At 45.6% G+C, this 20,000-nt stretch overlaps 1 protein-coding gene across 1 annotated transcript in view; it reads right to left on the bottom strand.

Annotated features, from left to right (window-relative positions):
* The window catches only part of kl (klotho), a 47,335-nt gene that overhangs the window by 10,363 nt on the left and 16,972 nt on the right, over window positions 1-20,000 (bottom strand). Inside the window, exons 9-11 of the mRNA XM_042309568.1 lie at window positions 12,134-12,262; window positions 2,233-2,431; window positions 1,359-1,546 (exon numbers count right to left, since the gene is read on the bottom strand). Of these exons, the coding sequence (XP_042165502.1) occupies window positions 1,359-1,546; window positions 2,233-2,431; window positions 12,134-12,262 (516 nt within the window). The remainder of the gene's footprint in view (window positions 1-1,358; window positions 1,547-2,232; window positions 2,432-12,133; window positions 12,263-20,000) is intronic.

Raw genomic sequence — 20,000 nt, 5'->3', positions numbered from 1 at the left:
CATCATTGAAATGCAAGAGAAAGGCCATAATGAATTATTCTAGCCCAGGCACAATTTAGACTTGGGCCACTAGATGGCAGCAGAGTATGTGCAATGTTTTAGACTGATCCAATGAACTATTGCATTTCTATTCAAAATGTTGTATCAAGACTGCCCAAATGTTCCAAATTGGTTTATTCATACATTTTCAAGTTTATAATTGTGCACTCTCCTTAAACAATAGCATGGTATTCTTTCATTGTAATAGCTACTGTAAATTGGACAGTGTAGTTAAGATTAACAAGAATTTAAGCTTTCTGCCCAAATCAGATATGTCTATGTCCCGGGAAATGTTCTTGTTTCTTACAATCTCATGTTAATCACATTAGCCTACGTTAGCTCAACCTCATGTTAATCACATTAGCCTACGTTAGCTCAATCTCATGTTAATCACATTAGCCTACGTTAGCTCAACCTCATGCTAATCACATTAGCCTACGTTAGCTCAATCTCATGTTAATCACATTAGCCTACGTTAGCTCAACCTCATGCGAATCACATTAGCCTACGTTAGCTCAACCTCATGCTAATCACATTAGCCTACGTTAGCTCAACCTCATGCGAATCACATTAGCCTACGTTAGCTCAATCTCATGCTAATCACATTAGCCTACGTTAGCTCAATCTCATGTTAATCACATTAGCCTACGTTAGCTCAACCTCATGCGAATCACATTAGCCTACGTTAGCTCAACCTCATGCGAATCACATTAGCCTACGTTAGCTCAACCTCATGCTAATCACATTAGCCTACGTTAGCTCAATCTCATGTTAATCACATTAGCCTACGTTAGCTCAATCTCATGCTAATCACATTAGCCTACGTTAGCTCAACCTCATAGCTCAACCTCATGCTAATCACATTAGCCTACGTTAGCTCAACCTCATCTAATCACATTAGCCACGTTAGCTCAACCTCATCTAACATTAGCCTACGTTAGCTCAATCTCATGTTAATCACATTAGCCTACGTTAGCTCAACCTCATGCGAATCACATTAGCCTACGTTAGCTCAACCTCATGCTAATCACATTAGCCTACGTTAGCTCAACCTCATGCGAATCACATTAGCCTACGTTAGCTCAATCTCATGCTAATCACTACGTTAGCTCAACCGTCCAGAGGACGGGATCCTGTACAGGCATTTCCTTCTGCGATCGCAGGAGACTGCATAAACGCTGCAGGCGTCGGCTCAATCAGGCTGTTTACGCAGATCGTATTGAATCCTGGCCTAACTCATCCATGCGTTTTGTAGGACCATAGATGTTTGAACTTTGAACTCTGCTTGCGAACTAAAGAGAGCTGCAATAAGAGCTCACTGGAAAAGGTCAAGGGAGTGTCGTTGGTGGAACCAGTTCCTCATGCGAGGCGGGTAATCTCCACTGCCAAAGATGGGTTCTGAGAACCAGCCCACACGACAGTCGAGAACCCTGTTGGCTGGTTCCACGTCCTCGCGGCTGAAGGAGAATGCCGGTTCCACCCAGTCCATGTGAAGAGCCAAGGAAACCTGCAACACAGTACGACAAGTGTTTTTTTCCCCTCTCTGCACGTGCATGTGTGTGTATCTGTGTCTCCTTGCGTGTGTGTCTGTGTGTCCTTGTGTGTGTTTCTCCCTGTGTGTGTGTGTGTGTGTGTATCTGTGTCTCCTTGTGTGTGTGTCTGTGTGTCCTTGTGTGTGTTTCTCCCTGTGTGTGTGTGTGTGTGTATCTGTGTCTTCTTGTGTGTGTTTCTCCCTATATGTGTGAGTGTGTGAGCATGTGTCTCCCTGTGTGTATGTGTATCTGTGTGTATGTGTGTGTGTGTATATATGTGTGTGTGTATGTGTGTGTATATGTGTGTGTGTGCATGTGTCTCCCTGTGTATCTGTATGTATGTGTGTGTGTGTATATATATGTGTATGTATGTGTGTGTATATGTGTGTGTGTGCATGTGTCTCCCTGTGTATGTGTGTGTGTGTATGTGTGTGTGTGTATATATATGTGTGTGTATATGTATATGTGTGTGTATGTGTGTATGAGCATTTGTCTCCCTGTGTGTATGTGTATCTGTGTGTATGTGTGTGTGTGTATATATGTGTGTGTGTATATATGTGTGTATATATGTGTGTGTGTGCATGTGTCTCCCTTTGTATCTGTGTGTATGTGTGTGTGTGTATATATATATATATATGTGTGTGTGTGTGATCCCACTGACCTGTCCCCCCTGTGTGTGTCTGTACTCCTGGTCGTAGGCGCGCCACGCCAGGGCGTGTGCCCTCAGCAGCTGGTGGCCCTCCATCGGAGACACGTCATCTTCATCGTTGGGCTCGTTCAAGGTGATCCACATCTTCACATGGGGACCTAGCTCTCTGTAGCACAGCCGAGCGTAGTCCACAAACGCCACCACTGTGTCCCTGTCAAACAATATCATTATTCACAGGAACTATTCATATAAAACCGTATCCATCCAAAAAACATTGTTAGATTATTTTATAAACAGCTCCATGTTTATTATTTTATTATTTTTGAAAGAAACACAATATGTTAAAAAAAATAAAAATACTTTCCTTAATTTAGAAAATATTATTATTAAGAAGGTGTGTTGACCTACGTTATATAGTAGGATATGTTGATATCCCTGTGATGTGACCTACGTGTTATATAGTAGGACATGTTGATATCCCTGTGATGTGACCTACGTGTTATATAGTAGGATATGTTGACATCCCTGTGATGAGACCTACGTTATATAGTAGGATATGTTGACATCCCTGTGATGTGACCTACGTGTTATATAGTAGGACATGTTGACATCCCTGTGATGTGACCTACGTGTTATATAGTAGGACATGTTGATATCCCTGTGATGAGACCTACGTGTTATATAGTAGGACATGTTGATATCCCTGTGATGTGACCTACGTGTTATATAGTAGGACATGTTGATATCCCTGTGATGTGACCTACGTGTTATATAGCAGGAGTGATGATATCCCTGTGATGTGACCTACGTGTTATATAGTAGGAGTGATGATATCCCTGTGATGTGACCTACGTGTTATATAGCAGGAGTGATGATATCCCTGTGATGTGACCTACGTGTTATATAGGACATGTTGACATCCCTGTGATGTGACCTACGTGTTATATAGTAGGACATGTTGACATCCCTGTGACGTGACCTACGTGTTATATAGTAGGACATGTTGATATCCCTGTGATGTGACCTACGTGTTATATAGCAGGAGTGATGATATCCCTGTGATGTGACCTACGTGTTATATAGTAGGACATGTTGATATCCCTGTGATGTGACCTACGTGTTATATAGTAGGACATGTTGACATCCCTGTGACGTGACCTACGTGTTATATAGTAGGACATGTTGATATCCCTGTGATGTGACCTACGTGTTATATAGTAGGACATGTTGACATCCCTGTGATGAGACCTACGTGTTATATAGTAGGACATGTTGATATCCCTGTGATGTGACCTACGTGTTATATAGTAGGACATGTTGATATCCCTGTGATGAGACCTACGTGTTATATAGTAGGACATGTTGACATCCCTGTGATGTGACCTACGTGTTATATAGTAGGACATGTTGATATCCCTGTGATGTGACCTACGTGTTATATAGTAGGACATGTTGATATCCCTGTGATGTGACCTACGTGTTATATAGTAGGACATGTTGATATCCCTGTGATGTGACCTACGTGTTATATAGCAGGAGTGATGATATCCCTGTGATGTGACCTACGTGTTATATAGTAGGAGACATGATGATATCCCTGTGATGTGACCTACGTGTTATATAGCAGGAGTGATGATATCCCTGTGATGTGACCTACGTGTTATATAGTAGGACATGTTGACATCCCTGTGATGTGACCTACGTGTTATATAGTAGGACATGTTGACATCCCTGTGACGTGACCTACGTGTTATATAGTAGGACATGTTGATATCCCTGTGATGTGACCTACGTGTTATATAGCAGGAGTGATGATATCCCTGTGATGTGACCTACGTGTTATATAGTAGGACATGTTGATATCCCTGTGATGTGACCTACGTGTTATATAGTAGGACATGTTGACATCCCTGTGACGTGACCTACGTGTTATATAGTAGGACATGTTGATATCCCTGTGATGTGACCTACGTGTTATATAGTAGGACATGTTGACATCCCTGTGATGAGACCTACGTGTTATATAGTAGGACATGTTGATATCCCTGTGATGTGACCTACGTGTTATATAGTAGGACATGTTGATACCTGTGATGAGACCTACGTGTTATATAGTAGGACATGTTGACATCCCTGTGATGTGACCTACGTGTTATATAGTAGGACATGTTGATATCCCTGTGATGTGACCTACGTGTTATATAGTAGGACATGTTGATATCCCTGTGATGTGACCTACGTGTTATATAGTAGGACATGTTGATATCCCTGTGATGTGACCTACGTGTTATATAGCAGGAGTGATGATATCCCTGTGATGTGACCTACGTGTTATATAGTAGGAGTGATGATATCCCTGTGATGTGACCTACGTGTTATATAGCAGGAGTGATGATATCCCTGTGATGTGACCTACGTGTTATATAGTAGGACATGTTGACATCCCTGTGATGTGACCTACGTGTTATATAGTAGGACATGTTGACATCCCTGTGACGTGACCTACGTGTTATATAGTAGGACATGTTGATATCCCTGTGATGTGACCTACGTGTTATATAGCAGGAGTGATGATATCCCTGTGATGTGACCTACGTGTTATATAGTAGGACATGTTGATATCCCTGTGATGTGACCTACGTGTTATATAGTAGGACATGTTGACATCCCTGTGACGTGACCTACGTGTTATATAGTAGGACATGTTGATATCCCTGTGATGTGACCTACGTGTTATATAGTAGGACATGTTGATATCCCTGTGATGTGACCTACGTGTTATATAGTAGGACATGTTGATATCCCTGTGATGTGACCTACGTGTTATATAGCAGGAGTGATGATATCCCTGTGATGTGACCTACGTGTTATATAGTAGGAGTGATGATATCCCTGTGATGTGACCTACGTGTTATATAGCAGGAGTGATGATATCCCTGTGATGTGACCTACGTGTTATATAGGACATGTTGACATCCCTGTGATGTGACCTACGTGTTATATAGTAGGACATGTTGACATCCCTGTGACGTGACCTACGTGTTATATAGTAGGACATGTTGATATCCCTGTGATGTGACCTACGTGTTATATAGCAGGAGTGATGATATCCCTGTGATGTGACCTACGTGTTATATAGTAGGACATGTTGATATCCCTGTGATGTGACCTACGTGTTATATAGTAGGACATGTTGACATCCCTGTGACGTGACCTACGTGTTATATAGTAGGACATGTTGATATCCCTGTGATGTGACCTACGTGTTATATAGTAGGACATGTTGACATCCCTGTGATGAGACCTACGTGTTATATAGTAGGACATGTTGATATCCCTGTGATGTGACCTACGTGTTATATAGTAGGACATGTTGATATCCCTGTGATGAGACCTACGTGTTATATAGTAGGACATGTTGACATCCCTGTGATGTGACCTACGTGTTATATAGTAGGACATGTTGATATCCCTGTGATGTGACCTACGTGTTATATAGTAGGACATGTTGATATCCCTGTGATGTGACCTACGTGTTATATAGTAGGACATGTTGATATCCCTGTGATGTGACCTACGTGTTATATAGCAGGAGTGATGATATCCCTGTGATGTGACCTACGTGTTATATAGTAGGAGTGATGATATCCCTGTGATGTGACCTACGTGTTATATAGCAGGAGTGATGATATCCCTGTGATGTGACCTACGTGTTATATAGTAGGACATGTTGACATCCCTGTGATGTGACCTACGTGTTATATAGTAGGACATGTTGACATCCCTGTGACGTGACCTACGTGTTATATAGTAGGACATGTTGATATCCCTGTGATGTGACCTACGTGTTATATAGCAGGAGTGATGATATCCCTGTGATGTGACCTACGTGTTATATAGTAGGACATGTTGATATCCCTGTGATGTGACCTACGTGTTATATAGTAGGACATGTTGACATCCCTGTGACGTGACCTACGTGTTATATAGTAGGACATGTTGATATCCCTGTGATGTGACCTACGTGTTATATAGTAGGACATGTTGACATCCCTGTGATGAGACCTACGTGTTATATAGTAGGACATGTTGATATCCCTGTGATGTGACCTACGTGTTATATAGTAGGACATGTTGATATCCCTGTGATGAGACCTACGTGTTATATAGTAGGACATGTTGACATCCCTGTGATGTGACCTACGTGTTATATAGTAGGAATGTTGATATCCCTGTGATGTGACCTACGTGTTATATAGTAGGACATGTTGATATCCCTGTGATGTGACCTACGTGTTATATAGTAGGACATGTTGATATCCCTGTGATGAGACCTACGTGTTATATAGCAGGAGTGATGATATCCCTGTGATGTGACCTACGTGTTATATAGCAGGAGTGATGATATCCCTGTGATGTGACCTACGTGTTATATAGCAGGAGTGATGATATCCCTGTGATGTGACCTACGTGTTATATAGTAGGACATGTTGATATCCCTGTGATGTGACCTACGTGTTATATAGTAGGACATGTTGATATCCCTGTGATGAGACCTACGTGTTATATAGTAGGACATGTTGATATCCCTGTGATGTGACCTACGTGTTATATAGCAGGAGTGATGATATCCCTGTGATGTGACCTACGTGTTATATAGTAGGACATGTTGATATCCCTGTGATGTGACCTACGTGTTATATAGTAGGACATGTTGACATCCCTGTGACGTGACCTACGTGTTATATAGTAGGACATGTTGATATCCCTGTGATGTGACCTACGTGTTATATAGTAGGACATGTTGACATCCCTGTGATGAGACCTACGTGTTATATAGTAGGACATGTTGATATCCCTGTGATGTGACCTACGTGTTATATAGTAGGACATGTTGACATCCCTGTGATGAGACCTACGTGTTATATAGTAGGACATGTTGACATCCCTGTGACGTGACCTACGTGTTATATAGTAGGACATGTTGACATCCCTGTGATGTGACCTACGTGTTATATAGTAGGACATGTTGATATCCCTGTGATGTGACCTACGTGGTATATAGTAGGACATGTTGACATCCCTGTGACGTGACCTACGTGTTATATAGTAGGACATGTTGACATCCCTGTGATGAGACCTACGTGTTATATAGCAGGACATGTTGACATCCCTGTGATGTGACCTACGTGGTATATAGTAGGACATGTTGATATCCCTGTGATGTGACCTACGTGTTATATAGCAGGAGTGATGATATCCCTGTGATGTGACCTACGTGTTATATAGTAGGACATGTTGACATCCCTGTGATGTGACCTACGTGGTATATAGTAGGACATGTTGATATCCCTGTGATGAGACCTACGTGTTATATAGCAGGAGTGATGATATCCCTGTGATGTGACCTACGTGTTATATAGTAGGACATGTTGACATCCCTGTGACGTGACCTACGTGTTATATAGTAGGACATGTTGATATCCCTGTGATGTGACCTACGTGTTATATAGTAGGACATGTTGACATCCCTGTGATGTGACCTACGTGTTATATAGTAGGACATGTTGATATCCCTGTGATGTGACCTACGTGTTATATAGTAGGACATGTTGACATCCCTGTGACGTGACCTACGTGTTATATAGTAGGACATGTTGACATCCCTGTGATGAGACCTACGTGTTATATAGCAGGACATGTTGACATCCCTGTGATGTGACCTACGTGTTAAGGTGTGTTGTAGGACATGTTGACATCCCTGTGATGAGACCTACGTGTTAAGGTGTGTTGTAGGACATGTTGACATCCCTGTGATGAGACCTACGTGTTAAGGTGTGTTGTAGGACATGTTGACATCCCTGTGATGTGACCTACGTGTTAAGGTGTGTTGTAGGACATGTTGACATCCCTGTGATGTGACCTACGTGTTAAGGTGTGTTGTAGGACATGTTGACATCCCTGTGATGAGACCTACGTGTTATATAGTAGGACATGTTGACATCCCTGTGACGTGACCTACGTGTTATATAGTAGGAGTGATGATATCCCTGTGATGTGACCTACGTGTTAAGGTGTGTTGTAGGACATGTTGACATCCCTGTGATGAGACCTACGTGTTATATAGTAGGACATGTTGACATCCCTGTGACGTGACCTACGTGTTATATAGTAGGAGTGATGATATCCCTGTGATGTGACCTACGTGTTATATAGTAGGAGTGATGATATCCCTGTGATGTGACCTACGTGTTATATAGCTTTGATATCTCTGTGACGTGACTTACGTGTTATATAGTAGGAGTGATGATATCTCTGTGACGTGACCTACGTGTTATATAGTAGGAGTGATGATATCCCTGTGATGTGACCTACGTGTTATATAGCTTTGATATCTCTGTGACGTGACCTACGTGTTATATAGTAGGAGTGATGATATCTCTGTGACGTGACCTCCGTGTTATATAGTAGGAGTGATGATATCCCTGTGATGTGACCTACGTGTTATATAGTAGGAGTGATGATATCCCTGTGATGTGACCTACGTGTTATATAGTAGGAGTGATGATATCCCTGTGATGTGACCTACGTGTTATATAGTAGGAGTGATGATATCCCTGTGATGTGACCTACGTGTTATATAGTAGGAGTGATGATATCTCTGTGACGTGACCTACGTGTTATATAGTAGGAGTGATGATATCCCTGTGATGTGACCTACGTGTTATATAGTAGGAGTGATGATATCCCTGTGATGTGACCTACGTGTTATATAGTAGGAGTGATGATATCCCTGTGATGTGACCTACGTGTTATATAGTAGGAGTGATGGCTTTGATATCTCTGTGACGTGACCTACGTGTTATATAGTAGGAGTGATGGCTTTGATATCCCTGTGATGTGACCTACGTGTTATATAGTAGGAGTGATGGCTTTGATATCCCTGTGACATGACCTACGTGTTATATAGTAGGAGTGATGATATCCCTGTGATGAGACCTACGTGTTATATAGTAGGAGTGATGATATCTCTGTGATGTGACCTACGTGTTATATAGTAGGAGTGATGACATCCCTGTGATGAGACCTACGTGTTATATAGTAGGAGTGATGGCTTTGATATCCCTGTGACGTGACCTACGTGTTATATAGTAGGAGTGATGATATCCCTGTGATGTGACCTACGTGTTATATAGTAGGAGTGATGATATCCCTGTGATATCTCTGTGATGTGACCTACGTGTTATATAGTAGGAGTGATGGCTGTGATATCTCTGTAACGAGACCTACGTGTTATATAGTAGGAGTGATGGCTTTGATATCCCTGTGACGTGACCTACGTGTTATATAGTAGGAGTGATGGCTTTGATATCCCTGTGACGTGACCTACGTGTTATATAGTAGGAGTGATGGCTTTGATATCCCTGTGATGTGACCTACGTGTTATATAGTAGGAGTGATGGCTTTGATATCCCTGTGACGTGACCTACGTGTTATATAGTAGGAGTGATGATATCCCTGTGATGTGACCTACGTGTTATATAGTAGGAGTGATGATATCCCTGTGATGTGACCTACGTGTTATATAGTAGGAGTGATGATATCCCTGTGATGTGACCTACGTGTTATATAGTAGGAATGATGGCTTTGATATCCCTGTGATGTGACCTACGTGTTATATAGTAGGAGTGATGGCTTTGATATCCCTGTGACATGACCTACGTGTTATATAGTAGGAGTGAGCCTCCACTCTTCTGGGAAGGCTTTCCACTAGATGTTGGAACATTGCTGCTATTACAGCCTCCACTCTTCTGGGAAGGCTTTCCACTAGATGTTGGAACATTGCTGCTATAACAGCCTCCACTCTTCTGGGAAGGCTTTCCACTAGATGTTGGAACATTGCTGCTATAACAGCCTCCACTCTTCTGGGAAGGCTTTCCACTAGATGTTGGAACATTGCTGCTATAACAGCCTCCACTCTTCTGAAAAGGCTTTCCACTAGATGGTGGAACATTGCTGCTATAACAGCCTCCACTCTTCTGGGAAGGCTTTCCACTAGGAACATTGCTGCTGGGACTTGCTTCCATTTAGCCACAAGAGCATTCGTGAGGTCGGGACCCGATGTTGGTCGATTAGTCCTGGCTCGCAGTCGTTGTTCCAATTCATCCCAAAGGTGTTCAATGGGTGCATGGGGGAATTGTCATGCTGAAGCAGGAAAGGGCCTTCCCCAAATTGCCACAAAGTTGGAAGCACAAAATTGTCTAGAATGTTATTGTATGCTGTAGTGTTAAGATCTCCCTTCACTGGAACTAAAGGGACCTAGCCCGAACCATGAAAAACAGCCCCAGACCATTATTCCTCCTCCCCCAAACTTTACAGTTGGCACTATTCATTAGGGCAGGCAGCATTCTCCTGGCATCCATTGGTGAAGCATGATTCATCACTCCAGAGAACACGTTTCCACTGCTCCAGAGTCCAATGGCGGCGAGCTTTACACCACTCCAGCCAACGCTTGGCATTGCTCATGGTGATCTTAGGCTGGTGTGCAGCTGCTCGGCCATGGAAACACATTTAACGAAGATCCCGACGAACACTTCTTGTGCTGACGTTGCTTCCAGTTTGGAACTCGGTAGTGAGTGTTGCAACCAAGGACCGCATCGCTTCAGCACTCGGCAGTCCCATCCTCTGAGCTTGTGTGGCCTAAGCACTTCGCGGCTGAGCGTTTCCAGGAACAACAACGAGGCACCTCTAGCAGGGAAAAAATGTGACGAACTGACTTGTTGGAAAGGTGGGTCCTATGACGGTGCCACGTAGAAAGTCATTGAGGCCAAATCCACTTATTTGTACATACCGTGATCAGCGCCTGTTGGACCCAACGCAATCATCACTAAACAGTGCAGTAGCCTAAGGAGAATAGAAATATATAGAACAGGTAACTGTTTTCTATGGAATGGGCGTGGTTACTCCCTTGTCTCCGGTCTGAAGTGGCTATAGAACTAACGACTCGGATACCAAGTTACTACCCGCATTGCTGATGTTTTGGCGGTGTCCGAGGTGATCCCGTCAAATCGCTGAACAGCTGCTCTTGATCAGTGTCACATTGCAACACCAGGTCGCGTTAGAAGTTCAGAACGAGGAAGGGTTCCGAAAGGGTTCTTCGATTGTCCTCATAGGAAAACTCTTTTTTTTGGGGCTCCAGGTAGAACCCTTTTTGGGTTCCATGTGGGTTTTTACATGGGTTCTACCTGGAACCTAAAAGGGTTCTACCTGGAACCTAAAAGGGTTCTACCTGGAACCTAAAAGGGTTCTTCAAAGGGTTCTCCTATGGGGACAGCCGAAGAATCCTTTAAGGTTCTAGAGGGCATCTTTCTAAGAGTGTAGGCCATTGTAGAAATAATGACGCTCAAAAAGAAAATAATTTAATAACTAAATAATGAGGGTTTCTATCAGCCTGATCGAGGTGTAGATTACATCTCACATTCAAGTGTTCAAACTAAAAAAGGAGGCTGGGGAATTCTGTCAATGTGACTCTGTGGAGTCAAGGTACACACACACACACACACACACACACACACACACACACACACACACACACACAGACACACACACACACACACACACACAGAGACACACACACAGACACAGACACACACACACACGCCGGGAGCCACAATGCAGTTCCATCTCCACTAAAGCGGATCTGATTGAATAGAACCCAACGTTTGGATCAGGCTAGTTATCACCACGACGACGACTTGTCTGCTACAAAAGAGGCTCCGCCTTGTTTCCTCCACGGGCTTAACATCTCACTCGGGATTTGGTTCTGGTAGTACCAACCTCCACGGGGGGCTGGGAGGCTGGAGCGCTGACGTGTGTGTGTGTGGCATGTGTGTGTGTGGCGTGTGGTACCAACCTGTTGAACCAGCCTCCTGCTGCCTCCATCGGGGCTGGCAGGCTGGAGCGCTGGCGTGTGTGGTGCCACAGGGTGACCATGGAAGTGATGTTAGCCTGGTGCAGCTGGCTCGTAAAGCAGCGGTAGTACCTGGAACATAGTGAACATTACTGTTAGTCCAGTCCGAGTTCTCATCACACTGTTAACCGATACACTCAGAACTCCATTCCATGTTTTTACTCATGCACTTGTACCTGGAATGATGGAGACCAAACAGGCAGTAATTAATCCAGTTTAGTTATGTTTAATAATTAATCAGACCTTTTTCAAACCTCTCCTCAGGCACCAACAGATATTTTACAATTTACTTGCAACCCTGAACTAGCACACCTGATTAATCTATTTACAGGTTTGATAACTAGTTGACACACTTCTCTCTCAACATACTGTAATATACTGAACAAAAATATAAACGCAACATGTAAAGTGTTGGTCCCATGTTTCATGAGCTGAAATAAAAGACCCCAGAAATGTTCCATACGCACAAAAAGCTTATTTCACTCAAATGTTTGTGTACACATTTGTTTACATCCCTGTTAGTGAGAATGTCTCCTTTGCCAAGATAATCCATCCACCTGACAGGTGTGGCATATCAAGAAACTGATTAAACAGCATGATCATTACACAGGTGCACTTTGTGCTGGGGACAATAAAAGGCCACTCTAAAATAAGCAGTTTTGTCACACAACACAATGCCACAGATGTGTCAAGGTTTAAGGGAGTGTGCAGTTGACATGCTGACTGCAGGAATGTCCACCAGAGCTGTTGGCAGAGAATTTAATGTTTATTTCTCTATTGAAAGCTGTTTTAGAGAATTTGGCAATACCTCCAACCGGCCTCATAACCACAGACTGACTGCAGGAATGTCCACCAGAGTGGTTGCCAGACAACTACCATAAGCCGCTTCCAACATTGAATTTGGCAGTACACCCAACCACAGACCACGTGTAACCACATCAGACCAGGACCTCCACATCTGGCCTCTTCACCTGTGGGATGGACTGAGACCAACCACCAGGACCTCCACATCCGGCCTCTTCACCTGAGGGATCATCTGAGACCAACCACCAGGACCTCTACATCCGGCCTCTTCACCTGAGGGATCATCTGAGGCCAGCCACCAGAACCTCCACATCTGGCCTCTTCACCTGTGGGATGGTCTGAGACCAGCCACCAGGACCTCCACATCCGGCCTCTTCACCTGAGGGATCATCTGAGACCAACCACCAGGACCTCCACATCCGGCCTCTTCACCTGAGGGATCATCTGAGACCAACCACCAGGACCTCCACATCCGGCCTCTTCACCTGAGGGATCATCTGAGACCAGCCACCAGAACCTCCACATCTGGCCTCTTCACCTGTGGGATTGTCTGAGACCAGCCACCAGGACCTCCACATCCGGCCTCTTCACCTGAGGGATCATCTGAGACCAACCACCAGGACCTCCACATCCGGCCTCTTCACCTGAGGGATCATCTGAGACCAACCACCAGGACCTCCACATCCGGCCTCTTCCCCTGAGGGATCATCTGAGACCAGCCACCAGAACCTCCACATCTGGCCTCTTCACCTGAGGGATGGTCTGAGACCAGCCACCAGAACCTCCACATCCGGCCTCTTCACCTGTGGGATGGTCTGAGACCAACCACCAGGACCTCCACATCCGGCCTCTTCACCTGAGGGATCATCTGAGACCAACCACCAGGACCTCCACATCCGGCCTCTTCACCTGAGGGATCATCTGAGACCAACCACCAGGACCTCCACATCCGGCCTCTTCCCCTGAGGGATCATCTGAGACCAGCCACCAGAACCTCCACATCTGGCCTCTTCACCTGTGGGATGGTCTGAGACCAGCCACCAGAACCTCCACATCCGGCCTATTCACCTGTGGGATGGTCTGAGACCAACAACCAGGACCTCCACATCCGGCCTCTTCACCTGTGGGATGGTCTGAGACCAACCACCAGGACCTCCACATCCGGCCTCTTCACCTGTGGGATCATCTGAGACCAACCACCAGGACCTCCACATCCGGCCTCTTCACCTGAGGGATCATCTGAGACCAGCCACCAGGACCTCCACATCCGGCCTCTTCCCCTGTGGTATGGTCTGAGACCAACCACCAGGACCTCCACATCCGGCCTCTTCCCTGTGGTATGGTCTGAGACCAGCCACCAGGACCTCCACATCCGGCCTCTTCCCTGTGGTATGGTCTGAGACCAACCACCAGGACCTCCACATCCGGCCTCTTCCCCTGTGGTATGGTCTGAGACCAGCCACCAGGACCTCCACATCCGGCCTCTTCCCCTGTGGTATGGTCTGAGACCAGCCACCAGGACCTCCACATCCGGCCTCTTCCCCTGTGGTATGGTCTGAGACCAGCCACCAGGACCTCCACATCCGGCCTCTTCCCCTGTGGTATGGTCTGAGACCAAACCACCCGGACCTCCACATCCGGCCTCTTCCCCTGTGGTATGGTCTGAGACCAATCCACCCGGACCTCCACATCCGGCCTCTTCCCCTGTGGTATGGTCTGAGACCAATCCACCCGGACAGCTGATGAAACGGAGGAGTTTTTTTTTCTGTCTGTAATGAAGCCCTTTTGTAGGGAAAAACCTAATTCTGATTTGCGCCCCTGTCAAGTCATGTGATGTAATCCACCGATTAGAACCTAATGAATTGATTTCAAATGACTGATTTCCTTTTATTGAACTATAACTTTGTTGCATTTATATATATTTGTTTTTGCCCAGTACAGTTCTGTAATATTATACTAATTATAATAGTAAACAGAATAGCTGGAGGTCTAGAAGAGACTAGAGGAGACTGACTAGAGGAGACTAGAGGAGACTGACTAGAGGAGACTGACTACTAGAGGAGACTGACTAGAGGAGACTGACTAGAGGAGACTGACTAGAGGAGACTGACTAGAGGAGACTGACTACTAGAGGAGACTGACTAGAGGAGACTGACTAGAGGAGACTAGAGGAGACTGACTACTAGAGGAGACTGACTAGAGGAGACTGACTAGAGGAGACTGACTACTAGAGGAGACTGACTACTAGAGGAGACTGACTAGAGGAGACTGACTACTAGAGGAGACTGACTAGAGGAGACTGACTACTAGAGGAGACTGACTAGAGGAGACTGACTACTAGAGGAGACTGACTACTAGAGGAGACTGACTAGAGGAGACTGACTACTAGAGGAGACTAGAGGAGACTGACTACTAGAGGAGACTGACTAGAGGAGACTGACTACTAGAGGAGACTGACTACTAGAGGAGACTGACTAGAGGAGACTGACTACTAGAGGAGACTGACTAGAGGAGACTAGAGGAGACTGACTACTAGAGGAGACTGACTAGAGGAGACTAGAGGAGACTGACTACTAGAGGAGACTGACTAGATGAGACTAGAGGAGACTGACTACTAGAGGAGACTGACTAGAGGAGACTAGAGGAGACTGACTACTAGAGGAGACTGACTAGAGGAGACTGACTACTAGAGGAGACTGACTAGAGGAGACTGACTACTAGAGGAGACTGACTACTAGAGGAGACTGACTAGAGGAGACTGACTACTAGAGGAGACTGACTAGAGGAGACTGACTACTAGAGGAGACTGACTACTAGAGGAGACTAGAGGAGACTGACTAGAGGAGACTGACTACTAGAGGAGACTGACTAGAGGAGACTGACTACTAGAGGAGCATGACTAGAGGAGACTGACTACTAGAGGAGACTGACTAGAGGAGACTGACTACTAGAGGAGACTAGAGGAGACTGACTACTAGAGGAGACTGACTAGAGGAGACTGACTAGAGGAGACTGACTAGAGGAGACTAGAGGAGACTGACTACTAGAGGATACTGACTACTAGAGGAGACTGACTAGAGGAGACTGACTAGAGGAGACTGACTAGAGGAGACTGACTACTAGAGGAGACTGACTAGAGGAGCCTGACTAGAGGAGACTGACTACTAGAGGAGACTGACTAGAGGAGACTGACTACTAGAGGAGACTGACTAGAGGAGACTGACTACTAGAGGAGACTGACTAGAGGAGACTGACTACTAGAGGAGACTGACTACTAGAGGAGACTGACTACTAGAGGAGACTGACTACTAGAGGAGACTGACTAGAGGAGACTGACTACTAGAGGAGACTGACTAGAGGAGACTGACTACTAGAGGAGACTGACTAGAGGAGTCTAGAGGAGACTGACTACTAGAGGAGACTGACTAGAGGAGACTAGAGGAGACTGACTACTAGAGGAGACTAGAGGAGACTAGAGGAGACTGACTACTAGAGGAGACTGACTAGAGGAGATTAGAGGAGACTGACTACTAGAGGAGACTGACTAGAGGAGGCTGACTACTAGAGGAGACTGACTAGAGGAGACTGACTACTAGAGGAGACTGACTACTAGAGAGACTGACTAGAGGAGACTAGAGGAGACTGACTACTAGAGGAGACTGACTAGAGGAGCCTGACTACTAGAGGAGACTGACTACTAGAGGAGACTAGAGGAGACTGACTCGAGGAGACTGACTACTAGAGGAGACTGACTAGAGGAGACTGACTACTAGAGGAGAATGACTAGAGGAGACTGACTACTAGAGGAGACTAGAGGAGACTGACTAGAGGAGACTGACTAGAGGAGACTAGAGGAGCCTGACTACTAGAGGAGACTAGGAGCCTGACTACTAGAGGAGACTGACTAGAGGAGACTGACTAGAGGAGACTGACTAGAGGAGACTAGAGGAGACTGACTACTAGAGGAGACTGACTACTAGAGGAGAATGACTAGAGGAGACTGACTAGAGGAGACTGACTAGAGGAGACTGACTACTAGAGGAGACTGACTACTAGAGGAGACTGACTAGAGGAGACTGACTAGAGGAGACTGACTACTAGAGGAGACTGACTAGAGGAGACTGACTACTAGAGGAGACTGACTAGAGGAGACTGACTAGAGGAGACTGACTACTAGAGGAGACTGACTAGAGGAGCCTGACTACTAGAGGAGACTGACTAGAGGAGACTAGAGGAGACTGACTACTAGAGGAGCCTGACTAGAGGAGACTGACTAGAGGAGACTGACTAGAGGAGACTAGAGGAGACTGACTACTAGAGGAGACTGACTACTAGAGGAGACTGACTAGAGGAGACTGACTAGAGGAGACTGACTAGAGGAGACTAGAGGAGACTGACTACTAGAGGAGACTGACTAGAGGAGACTGACTAGAGGAGACTGACTAGAGGAGACTAGAGGAGACTGACTACTAGATGAGACTGACTACTAGAGGAGACTGACTAGAGGAGACTGACTACTAGAGGAGACTAGAGGAGACTGACTACTAGAGGAGACTGACTACTAGAGGAGACTGACTACTAGAGGAGACTAGAGGAGACTGACTACTAGAGGAGACTGACTAGAGGAGACTAGAGGAGACTGACTACTAGAGGAGACTAGAGGAGACTGACTACTAGAGGAGACTAGAGGAGACTGACTACTAGAGGAGACTGACTAGAGGAGACTAGAGGAGACTGACTACTAAAGGAGACTGACTAGAGGAGACTAGAGGAGACTGACTACTAGAGGAGACTGACTAGAGGAGACTAGAGGAGCCTGACTACTAAAGGAGACTGACTAGAGGAGACTAGAGGAGACTGACTACTAAAGGAGACTGACTAGAGGAGACTAGAGGAGACTGACTACTAGAGGAGACTAGAGGAGACTGACTACTAGAGGAGACTGACTAGAGGAGACTGACTAGAGGAGACTGACTAGAGGAGACTAGAGGAGACTGACTACTAGAGGAGACTGACTAGAGGAGACTGACTAGAGGAGACTGACTAGAGGAGACTAGAGGAGACTGACTACTAGATGAGACTGACTACTAGAGGAGACTGACTAGAGGAGACTGACTACTAGAGGAGACTAGAGGAGACTGACTACTAGAGGAGACTGACTACTAGAGGAGACTGACTACTAGAGGAGACTAGAGGAGACTGACTACTAGAGGAGACTGACTAGAGGAGACTAGAGGAGACTGACTACTAGAGGAGACTAGAGGAGACTGACTACTAGAGGAGACTAGAGGAGACTGACTACTAGAGGAGACTGACTAGAGGAGACTAGAGGAGACTGACTACTAGAGGAGACTAGAGGAGACTGACTACTAGAGGAGACTAGAGGAGACTGACTACTAGAGGAGACTGACTAGAGGAGACTAGAGGAGACTGACTACTAAAGGAGACTGACTAGAGGAGACTAGAGGAGACTGACTACTAGAGGAGACTGACTAGAGGAGACTAGAGGAGACTGACTACTAAAGGAGACTGACTAGAGGAGACTAGAGGAGACTGACTACTAAAGGAGACTGACTAGAGGAGACTAGAGGAGACTGACTACTAGCGGAGACTAGAGGAGACTGACTACTAGAGGAGACTGACTAGAGGAGACTAGAGGAGACTGACTACTAGAGGAGACTGACTACTAGAGGAGACTGACTACTAGAGGAGACTGACTAGAGGAGACTGACTACCAGAGGAGACTGACTACAGGAGACTGACTAGAGGAGACTGACTAGAGGAGACTGACTACTAGAGGAGACTGACTAGAGGAGACTGACTACTAGAGGAGACTGACTAGAGGAGACTAGAGGAGACTGACTACTAGAGGAGACTGACTAGAGGAGACTGACTAGAGGAGACTGACTAGAGGAGACTAGAGGAGACTGACTACTAGAGGAGACTGACTAGAGGAGACTGACTAGAGGAGACTAGTGGAGACTGACTACTAGAGGAGACTGACTAGAGGAGACTGACTAGAGGAGACTGACTAGAGGAGACTAGAGGAGACTGACTACTAGAGGAGACTGACTAGAGGAGACTGACTACTAGAGGAGACTGACTACTAGAGGAGACTAGAGGAGACTGACTACTAGAGGAGACTGACTAGAGGAGACTAGAGGAGACTGACTACTAGAGGAGACTAGAGGAGACTGACTACTAGAGGAGACTAGAGGAGACTGACTACTAGAGGAGACTGACTAGAGGAGACTAGAGGAGACTGACTACTAAAGGAGACTGACTAGAGGAGACTAGAGGAGACTGACTACTAGAGGAGACTGACTAGAGGAGACTAGAGGAGACTGACTACTAGAGGAGACTGACTAGAGGAGACTAGAGGAGACTGACTAGAGGAGACTAGAGGAGACTGACTACTAAAGGAGACTGACTAGAGGAGACTAGAGGAGACTGACTACTAAAGGAGACTGACTAGAGGAGACTGACTACTAGAGGAGACTGACTAGAGGAGACTAGAGGAGACTGACTACTAGAGGAGACTAGAGGAGACTGACTACTAGAGGAGACTGACTAGAGGAGACTAGAGGAGACTGACTACTAGAGGAGACTAGAGGAGACTGACTACTAGAGGAGACTGACTAGAGGAGACTAGAGGAGACTGACTACTAGAGGAGACTAGAGGAGACTGACTACTAGAGGAGACTAGCAGAGACCGGGTACAGACTGACTACAAGAGGAGACTAGAGGATACTGACTACTACACTGAAAAACAAATCTACAGGCTGTTCTGCACCAGTCCTCCTGTCCTTCACATCAGCATACAGGAGACGACCACAGAAATACAATAACTAGAATGGTAATTCCCATTCACGCTAACATGGAGACTAGAGGACACTGACTACTAGACGAGACTAGAGGACACTGACTACAGACTGACTACTAGAGGAGACTGACTACAGACTGACTACTACAGGAGACTGACTACTAGGAGACTGACTACTAGGAG

The sequence above is a fragment of the Oncorhynchus tshawytscha genome, linkage group LG30 (genome assembly GCF_018296145.1).
Source record: "Oncorhynchus tshawytscha isolate Ot180627B linkage group LG30, Otsh_v2.0, whole genome shotgun sequence".
Classification (NCBI taxonomy): Eukaryota; Metazoa; Chordata; class Actinopteri; order Salmoniformes; family Salmonidae; genus Oncorhynchus; species Oncorhynchus tshawytscha.
The sequence above is the reverse complement of the archived record's forward strand: the minus strand, read 5'-3'. Positions and strand labels throughout refer to the sequence as shown.